Source organism: Borostomias antarcticus (assembly GCF_949987555.1).
Source record: "Borostomias antarcticus genome assembly, chromosome: 9".
Lineage (NCBI taxonomy): Eukaryota > Metazoa > Chordata > Actinopteri > Stomiiformes > Stomiidae > Borostomias > Borostomias antarcticus.
In genome coordinates this window covers 518,082-529,043 of record NC_140242.1, presented here as the reverse complement: position 1 = coordinate 529,043, position 10,962 = coordinate 518,082, and the positions used below count along the sequence as shown (strand labels likewise).

The following is a 10,962-nucleotide window of genomic DNA, read 5'->3' as shown; positions in this document are numbered from 1 at the left end:
TGGTTTCCTCTCAAAGCCTTGGAGCATGGTGAGTACACCCCTCACTAACCTCACCTCACTAACCTCACCTCACTAACCTCACCCTCACTAACCTCACCCTCACTAACCTCACCCTCACTAACCTCACCTTGCTTCACATGACCATCTGGGAACTCTCCATTGGAAACTGTTTGGAAAAGGGCAGGCACTTTCAAAAATGCTTGGCAGGTGATTAGCTGAACCATCTGTCTATCACCGCTCCTCCCTGTCGTCACCTGCCACCTAACTGTTCGTATCTCTCGTTTTCTGATCTGGTACAAACGGATATCTATGGAGAGTATCCAGACTGATTCCTTCCCATATCTACACACAATCAACCATGTTTACACACAATCTACCATATCTACACACAATTTATCATATCTACACACAATCAGACATATTTACACACAATCTACCATATCTACATACAATTTATCATATCTACACACAATAAACATATGTACACACAATCTATCATAACTAAACACAATCTATCATATCTACACACAACCTACCATATATAAACACAATCTACCATATCTACACACAATTTATCATATCTACACACAATCTACATATGTACACACAATCTATCATAACTAAACACAATCTACCATATCTACACACAATCTACCATATCTACACACAATTTATCATATCTACACACAATCTACATATGTACACACAATCTATCATAACTAAACACAATCTATCATATCTACACACAACCTACCATATATAAACACAATCTACCATATCTACACACAATCTACCATATCTACACATAATCTACCATATCTACACACAATCTACCATATCTACACACAATCTACCATATCTACACATAATCTACCATATCTACACACAATCTACCACATATAAACACAATCTACCATATATAAACACAATCTACCATATCTACACACAATCTACCATATCTACACATAATCTACCATATCTACACACAATCTACCACATATAAACACAATCTACCATTTATAAACACAATCTACCATATCTACACACAATCTACCATATCTACACACAATTTACCATATCTACACACAATCCACCATATATAAACAATCTACCATATCTACACACAATCTACCATATCTACACACAATCTACACTCCTTACAATTTCTACACCCAATATACCAAACGAATAACAGGTAGGCTACAGTACACACACTATAAAATCTCATTTATAAAGCACAGGGGGGAAGAAACCCCCCCCCGCAATAATACGGCATACCGTGGTTGAAAGCCACCCTTTTGTACTGCTGGGGAAATGTTTTCACCACGACAGCCCTAGTCCTAATAAACTTCAACTTCAACTAGATTGTGTGTAGAAATGGCAGATTGTGTTGATATATGGTATATTGTGTTTCTATATTATATAAACACAATATACCATATATAAACACAGTCTATTCCTTTCAATACATTTTTATCAAACGAAAATATAGGCTACAATAAATAAATACAGTAGCAATATCAGTCAATCAGTGCACTTGCAAAGTGTAGTAGGCCTACCTGCGGTGCCATAGACATCACTGACAAAAGGAATTATCAATCAGACTTCTGAAAGACGTTATGAACCTAAATCTGTTCAGAATTATTACGCACGGAATCATAAATACATCAACATGGATTGGAAGCGAAATTGCATTGCAAAAAAACAATATGCGTGTCCCATTTATTTATCACTTATCTACACAGCCTACTGACAAGTGTTAGGCCTGATAGTAAATACATGCTTCAGAAATTGATTAACAAATGGAAATAAATGCTTTGGAAATTGATTAACACATTTGGAATATCTGTCTCAACTCTGTGTAATGCTGAAGACACGCCTGTGGGAATAGTGTGTTTGTTTAGGGTAGGCTAAGTGAGAAAAAAGCAAGTCCATACCTGATATTTATTTGACAGCTCTAATGGGAAAAGCCTCATGAAACATAAGAACAAAATGAAAAAACGTTAGTTACGGCGGTTTATGCGGTCGTCTGAGGAGTAGCGCCATCTTTTTCACAGTACCGCGACCCTGTTAGCTAACAACAAAGCCGTGACTAGTCCAAAAACAACACACTATACTACACACAATTACAACACAAATGAACACCAATTAAAATTGTAAGCACTGTGCCTGAGTGTGTGTGTGTGTGTGTGTGTGTGTGTGTGTGTGTGTGTGTGTGTGTGTGTGTGTGTGTGTGTGTGTGTGTGTGTGTGTATGTGTATGTGTGTGTGTGTTCTCCTCAGACTCTCCATTCAGTAATGGCCATGGGAATGACTACCTGTTCGTGGGGAACATGGTTTATACAGTAAGCTCTATCCTCTCTGTCCATCCCTCCACAAACCAGCCTGATATCTGTGTGTGTGTGTGTGTGTGTGTGTGTGTGTGTGTGTGTGTGTGTGTGTGTGTGTGTGTGTGTGTGTGTGTGTGTGTGCGTGCGTGCGTGTGTGTGTGCACATGTGTGCGTGTGTGTGAGCTGTTAGACTATGGCGTCTTGACCTTTAATGACGTCTGTCTGTCTGCCTGTTCTATCTCTCCTCCACTCATATCCAGTCCTGTCTCCCCTCATCCTCTCCTCACCCCTCATAACCCCTCCTCCCCTCCTCATCCCCTCCTCACCCCTCATAACCCCTCCTCCCCTCCTCATCCCCTCCTCACCCCTCATAACCCCTCCTCCCCTCCTCATCCCCTCCTCACCCCTCATAACCCCTCCTCCCCTCCTCATCCCCTCCTCACCCCTCATAACCCCTCCTCCCCTCCTCATCCCCTCCTCACCCCTCATAACCCCTCCTCCCCTCCTCATCCCCTCCTCACCCCTCATAACCCCTCCTCCCCTCCTCATCCCCTCCTCACCCCTCATAACCCCTCCTCCCCTCCTCATCCCCTCCTCACCCCTCATAACCCCTCCTCCCCTCCTCATCCTCTCCTCACCCCTCATAACCCCTCCTCCCCTCCTCATCCCCTCCTCACCCCTCATAACCCCTCCTCCCCTCCTCATCCCCTCCTCACCCCTCATAACCCCTCCTAACCTCCTCATCCCCTCCTCCACTCACTTCCTCCATCATTCTGTTCCTTTTATACAACTCACGTCTGTCTACATGAGCACTGTTTATTTGCTTGTGTGTGTGTGTATGCGTTTGTGTGCGTGCGTGTGTGCGTGTAGCTTATGTTGCCCTGTGTTTGTGTGTGAGCATCTGTTTAGCTAGCTGAGGCTTCTGGGAATGCAGAGTGTTTTAACAGGCATTGTTGAGTTTACAGTATATCATTATTGATGTTTATGATCTCCGGAGTCGTTTGTGAACTAAACATCTCTCTTTCTGCCTTTCTCTACTTTTGTTCCTTTTTACTCCTCATCACCCCCCCCCCCCCCCCCCCCTCTCGCTCTCTGTCTCTCTCTCTCTCTGTCTCTCTGTCTCTCCCTCTCTCTATCTCTTTCTGTCTCTCTCTCCCTCTCTCTCCCTCTGTCTCTCTCCCCCTGTTTCTCTCTCCCTCTCTCTCCCTGTCCCTCTCTCGGTCCCCCCCCCCCCCCTCCTCTCTCTCTCTCTCTCTCTCTCTCTCCCTCTCCTAACCCCCATGTCTTCAGTATGTGGTGGTAACAGTCTGTTTGAAAGCTGGTATGGAGACCACCGCTTGGACCAGGGTAGGAATGCTTTTAAGCTCTCCAGCACACATCTACTATACTGTACATGCTCTCTCTACACACACACACACACACACACACACACACGCACACACACACACACACACACACGCACACGCACGCACGCACGCACACACACACACACACACACACACGCACACACGCACACACACACACACACACACACACACATTTTAATTTCTTTATTGGATTTTCAATCATTAAGAAACCGTTTATTCGGCAACCTTCCCATTCCCAAAATGACTGCCAATGATGGCCGACACAGAACGGGCCGCTCACACGCTTCCGTTTGATACTTTCAATGGCTGCTAACATGACATGGTGTCAGAACCTGGATCGCAGTAAAAGAGTGAGCATTGGGAGAGCTAGGGAGAGCTTTAAGTTGAGTTTTTAAGTTAGTTAGTCGCAGTGTACATCTGTGTGTGGCGAGATGGCCCTGCTAACGCCCCTCCAGCAGAAACCTTCACCATTCAGCCTCCAGAAGCATTTGACTTCTCAAAACCCAAGGACTGGGAAAAATGGATGAGAAGGTTTGAAAGATTTAGACCGGCCAGTAATCTGCATCTCACCTCTCAAGCAGATCAAGTAAACAGGTTGGTGTATGATGCTCTCAGGCCTGGCCTGATGCTCTCCACGAGGACCTGGCCTGATGCTCTCCACGAGGAACTGGCCTGATGCTCTCCACGAGGACCTGGCCTGAGCAACCAACTAAACGGCCTAGTGAGAAAGTGCAAAACATGCATAAAAGAACATTCCAATCCAGTGGAGCCATTACTGCCCAGTGAGCGTCCGGAGAGAACATGGCAAAAAGTGTGTGCGGATCTGTTCACCCTCAACAACAACTATCTACTAGCCGTGGACTACTACTCCACATTTGTAGAGATAGCAAAACGAATTCCCTCGGATCAGAGGATGCGATTGTACATCTTAAATCCATCTTCTCCAGTCACGGCATCCCAGAACTGTTCCACAGTGTCAATGGACCCTTGTTCTCAAGTCAACAGGACTTTGCAGCAGCCTACGGGTTCAAACGTGTCACGAGGAGCCCACAGTTTGCCCAAAGCAATGGAGAGGCAGAACGCCATGTCCAGACGGAGAGACGGTTGCTTAAGAAAGGCGGAGATCCGTTCCTTGCTCTGTTGGCCTGTAGAGCTGCTCCCATGACTAATGGCTACAGCCCTCATCCCTCTCTGCACAGCCTGTGACCCCTCATCCCTCTCTGCACAGCCTGTGACCCCTCATCCCTCTCTGCACAGCCTGTGACCCCTCATCCCTCCCTGCACAGCCTGTGACCCCTCATCCCTCCCTGCACAGCCTGTGACCCCTCATCCCTCTCTGCACAGCCTGTGACCCCTCATCCCTCTCTGCACAGCCTGTGACCCCTCATCCCTCTCTGCACAGCCTGTGACCCCTCATCCCTCTCTGCTCACCCCAGATCCTCCTGATCGGGAGGATCCCTAAAGAAAGGGAGACGAGGGCAAAAGACTCTTTGGTGTCCGTGCCAGCGTGTCCGTGCCAGCGTGCCCGTGCCTGTTGAACACATGTCATTCGGAGCTATACTGCTTTGTCTCTGTAGCATTGCTAACAGTGGAGCATATCTATGGAGCCCTGTCTTCAAGCTGTGTAGCCAAGTAGCTAGCTAGCTTAGCTTCCATCTTCCCTGTAAACCTACAGTACGCACCATTTGTTAACCAGTGGAAGGACAAACGTAACAACTTCAACATTCGGTTGATTCTGTTGTAATGTAACATATTCTGTTCGTTAGGTATGGGTCTTTATTCCAGTGGGTTAGGGTTAGGGTTACACTACAGTAGCCTAAGCTAGAATGCTAATGGTAGGCTATCTAGTTAGCTAGTTCCTGGTAGCATTGTAAGGTGCTACCAGGATAATACACCTGTCACATGTCAACTTCATATACGGTGCTCCGCCATTGTGGAGTTATTTAGGATGCAGGCAGACAGGCAGACGCCATCTCTCCCTCGACAGAGAGATAGTTTACTGTATGGGTAGTTAACTGTGGGACATATAGACACAGCCCCTCCCCGACCCATAGCCATGTGTTGCAGCCATTTGAGTGTGTGTGTGTGTGTGTGTGTGCGTGCGCGCATGAGAGTCGGGTGTGTGTGTGTGTGTGTTTGTAAGGGGGGAGTTGTCACCCCGTCCATTCAGCTGTCCACACAGACCCCCCCCCCCCCCCCTCCTCAGTAATGAAGCGGAGCCCCTCAGGAATTGACACAGTGTCCTCTTACACAGGGCCAGGGGGACAGTCCTCCCACACAGGGCCAGGGGGACAGTCCTCTTACACAGGGCCAGGGGGACAGTCCTCCCACACAGGGCCAGGGGGACAGTCCTCTTACACAGGGCCAGGGGGACAGTCCTCTTACACAGGGCCAGGGGGACAGTCCTCTTACACAGGGCCAGGGGGACAGTCCTCTCACACAGGGCCAGGGGGACAGTCCTCTCACACAGGGCCAGGGGGACAGTCCTCCCACACAGGACCAGGGGGACAGCAGGGATCTCAGTCAGGGACAAGGTTGTCTATATTCAGGCTGTCTGAGCAGAATTGACTGTATGACCTTGTGTTTCTCTCTCTCTCTCTCTCTCTCTCTCTGTCTCTCTGTCTCTCTCTCTGTCTCTCTCTCTCTCTCTCTCTCTCTCTCTCTCTCTCTCTAGTTCTCCCACCTGGCGGTGTGGGGCAGCATGGTTCTCTGGCTGGTCTTCTTCTCCGTCTACTCCACCATCTGGCCGGCCATACCCATCGCTCCGGACATGCGGGGCCAGGCGAGTGCAGACCACCCACTTTCTTTCTTTTTTTACCTCCCCGTACCTGTCCACACCCTGGGGTGGAGGGGGCGGTCTCTCCCTGCCTGGCGCCTGCGGGGGGGGTGGGGGGGGGTGGAGGGGGCGGTCTCTCCCTGCCTGGCGCCTGCGGGGGCGGGGGGGGGGTCCCTGGTCCCTGCACCTGCCGCGCTGCCACCCGAGCCCCATGCTTTTACCGCCTGCTCCAGAGGTGTTGACTCAAGCGGGTGGGCTGGTCTGAGTGGGCCGGGGGGCGGGGATCCCCCTGGGTGAGGGAGGGGGTGGTGGTACCCCACGGTGCGGGCAGGGCGGGGGGGGGGCTCAGCTCCCTTCAGACCATTATTTCAATTTGTGTCCAGAATCAGGAATGTGCTCAAATAACTGAGCAGCTGCTCAATCCAACCCCCCCCAGACCTCCACTGGCCCCCGTAAAAATCCCTGTTACCTCTACCCCCCCCCCCCCCCACACACACACACACACACTCTCTGAATCTGAACATCCATCTTTTCACAGCGGTCGAATAGGGAGATTCTTCTGTACTGTGTGTGTGTGTGTGTGTGTGTGTGTGTGTGTGTGTGTGTGTGTGTGTGTGTGTGTGTGTGTGTGTGTGTGTGTGTGTATGATGAATTTGAATCCGAGAGCGTCCCACTCTGTGACTGTGTGGTGTTTGCTGCAGACAAAGAATGTGTGTGTGTGTATGTGTGTGTGTGTGTGTGTGTCCGCGTCTCTGTCCGCGTGTTTCCAGCTGTCATCGGGAATATTTGGGAATGGTTTTCCGATTCAGGCCACAGATCTCCCTGGGGAAAGTCTGCTCCGAACGTCACAGCTTCAGAACACAGGCAGAGCCGGTCACATGATCACAATCTGGAGAAACGAGACGGTGTAGACTACAAGGTTGACTGGTTTAAAAAGGCCGGGACATTGCTAGAAAGAGGGTGTTTGAGAGAGAGAGAGAGAGAGAGAGAGAGAGAGAGAGAGAGAGAGAGAGATAGACAGTGGGGGAAGGGTAGAAACTGTGATAGACAGAGGGAGACAGTAGTTGGGTGGATGATTAACCCCTAGAGACAGGCTTAGGGTCCAGGTCAGAGGTCAACGAGGCTGGTTGTAGTTGGACCAGAGAGAGGGAGAGAGAGGCCCCCTGTCGTGGCTCAGTGGAGCGGTTCTGTCTCATGTGTAGAATGTCTCCACATTGCTGAAGCTTGTGGCTGTGCTGTGCTGTGGTGTGTTGTGCTGTGTTGATGCTGTGACTGTGTTGTTTTGTGCCGTGTTGATGTAGTGTTGTGTTGTGTTGATGTTGTGGTTGTTGTGTTGTGGTTGTGTTGATGTTGTGTTGATGTTGTGGTTGTGTTGTGTTGATGTTGTGTTGATGATGTTGTGTTGATGTTGTGGTTGTGTTGTGGTTGTGTTGTGTTGATGTTGTGGTTGTGTTGATGTTGTGGTTGTGTTGTGGTTGTGTTGTGGTTGTGTTGATGTTGTGTTGATGTTGTGGTTGTGTTGTGTTGATGTTGTGTTGATGTTGTGGTTGTGTTGTGGTTGTGTTGATGTTATGGTTGTGTTGTGTTGTGGTTGTGTTGTGGTTGTGTTGATGTTGTGGTTGTGTTGTGTTGATGTTGTGGTTGTGTTGATGTTGTGGTTGTGTTGATGTTGTGTTGATGTGGTTGTGTTGATGTTGTGTTGATGTTGTGGTTGTGTTGTGTTGTGTTGATGTTGTGGTTGTGTTGATGTTGTGTTGATGTTGTGGTTGTGTTGTGGTTGTGTTGATGTTGTGGTTGTGTTGATGTTGTGTTGATGTTGTGGTTGTGTTGATGTTGTGGTTGTGTTGATGTTGTGTTGTGTTGTGTTGTGGTTGTGTTGACGTTGTGGTTGTGTTGTGTTGTGTTGATGTTGTGTTGATGTTGTGGTTGTGTTGATGTTGTGGTTGTGTTAATGTTGTGTTGATGTTGTGGTTGTGTTGTTGATGTTGTGTTGATGTTGTGGTTGTGTTGATGTTGTGGTTGTGTTGTGGTTGTGTTGATGTTATGGTTGTGTTGATGTTGTGGTTGTGTTGTGGTTGTGTTGATGTTGTGGTTGTGTTGTGTTGTGGTTGTGTTGTGGTTGTGTTGATGTTGTGGTTGTGTTGATGTTGTGGTTGTGTTGTTGATGTTGTGTTGATGTTGTGGTTGTGGTTGTGTTGTGGTTGTGTTGATGTTATGGTTGTGTTGTGTTGTGGTTGTGTTGTGGTTGTGTTGATGTTGTGGTTGTGTTGTGTTGATGTTGTGGTTGTGTTGATGTTGTGGTTGTGTTGTGTTGTGGTTGTGTTGTGGTTGTGTTGATGTTGTGGTTGTGTTGTGTTGATGTTGTGGTTGTGTTGATGTTGTGGTTGTGTTGTGTTGATGTTATGGTTGTGTTGATGTTGTGGTTGTGTTGTGGTTGTGTTGTGATTGTGTTGATGTTGTGGTTGTGTTGTGTTGATGTTGTGGTTGTGTTGATGTTGTGGTTGTGTTGTGGTTGTGTTGATGTTGTGGTTGTGTTGATGTTGTGGTTGTGGTTGTGTTGATGTTGTGGTTGTGTTGTGGTTGTGTTGATGTTGTGGTTGTGTTGTGTTGATGTTGTGGTTGTGTTGATGTTGTGGTTGTGTTGATGTTGTGGCTGTGTTGTTGTGTTGCAGGCTGGGAGAGTCATGCAGTGCTGGTATTTCTGGCTGGGTCTCATCCTGGTGCCGGCGGCCTGTTTACTCAAAGATTTTGCATGGAATGCGTGAGTAACCATAAACCACACACAACACAACACAACACACAACACACAACACTCACGGATACACTGGAACAGAGAGTAACCCCTAAACCATGTGACATGAACACAGATACACTGTAACAGAGAGTAACCCACGCTACACACACACCACACAAACGCTACACACACACCACACACATGCTACACACACACCACACAAACGCTACACACACACCACACACATGCTACACACACACCGCACACACTCATGGAGAGGCGTGGTCTACAGGATGTTCTCTATAGAAGATCCCAATTCTACTTTCAACTTCTTCACCAGATCTTTTTAAAAGAAAGTGCATCACTTATCTAAACGCCCAAGTACTGGTCCAGTATGCAGGAGTAGCTCAGCTCAACACCATCCAGAGTGACTAGACCTACAGTCTGTCAACAGCTGCCTTCAGGAGAATATCATACTGGGTCTTATCAGCATTGAACATCAGCTTGAACTCCGTAAATGATTTCAGGAAATCAGTGAATGATTTCAGTGAATCAGTGAATGATTTCAGTAAATCAGTGAATGCAGCTTAGAAGGAATCCAGGAAGCATTGGGTCAGTAACACACACCAGTGTCCCAGCATGAGGGCAGAGTGCAGCCTTGTACAGTATAGACTGTGTGCGTACAGCAGCGTGTACTGTACATGTGTGTGTGTGCTGTACGTGTGTGTGTGTGTGTGTACGTGTGTGTGTGTGTGTGTGTGTGTCAGGGGGCGGCGCACGGTGAGGAAGTCTCTCCTGGAGGAGGTGCAGGAGCTGGAGGCCAGAGCCGTGGACCCGGGGGCGGCCGTGCTCCGAGACGCCAGCGGCCGCAGGTACACATACTACACACTACACACACTACACACACTACACACACCACACACACACTACACACACTACACACACGCTATACACACTACACACACTACACACACGCTATACACACTACACACACTACACACACGCTATACACACTACACACACTACACACACTACACACACACTACACACACTACACACACCACACACACTACACACACGCTATACACACTACACACACTACACACACGCTATACACACTACACACACTACACACACTACACACACACTACACACACTACACACACCACACACACACACCACACACTACACACACGCTATACACACTACACACACTACACACACGCTATACACACTACACACACTACACACACTACACACACGCTATACACACTACACACACTACACACACTACACACACGCTATACACACTACACACACTACACACACACCACACACACACACCACACACGCTATACACACTACACACACTACACACACGCTATACACACTACACACACTACACACACTACACACACGCTATACACACTACACACACTACACACACGCTATACACACTACACACACTACACACACGCTATACACACTACACACACTACACACACTACACACACGCTATACACACTACACACACTACACACACGCTATACACACTACACACACTACACACACGCTATACACACTACACACACTACACACACTACACACACACTACACACACACTACACACACTACACACACCACACACACACACCACACACGCTACACACACTACACACACTACACACACTACACACACTCTACACACACTACACACACTACACACACACTACACACACTACACACACTACACACA

At 47.9% G+C, this 10,962-nt stretch overlaps 1 protein-coding gene across 1 annotated transcript in view; it reads left to right on the top strand.

The window, feature by feature from the left end:
• Positions 1–6: 6 nt before the first annotated feature.
• Positions 7–10,962, top strand: part of LOC311313116 (phospholipid-transporting ATPase IB-like) — a 19,339-nt gene continuing 8,383 nt past the window's right edge. The window contains exons 1-6 of the mRNA XM_084443166.1: positions 7–28; positions 2,283–2,344; positions 3,620–3,676; positions 6,371–6,478; positions 9,145–9,233; positions 9,974–10,078. Of these exons, the coding sequence (XP_084299292.1) occupies positions 2,333–2,344; positions 3,620–3,676; positions 6,371–6,478; positions 9,145–9,233; positions 9,974–10,078 (371 nt within the window). The 5' untranslated portion in view covers positions 7–28; positions 2,283–2,332. The remainder of the gene's footprint in view (positions 29–2,282; positions 2,345–3,619; positions 3,677–6,370; positions 6,479–9,144; positions 9,234–9,973; positions 10,079–10,962) is intronic.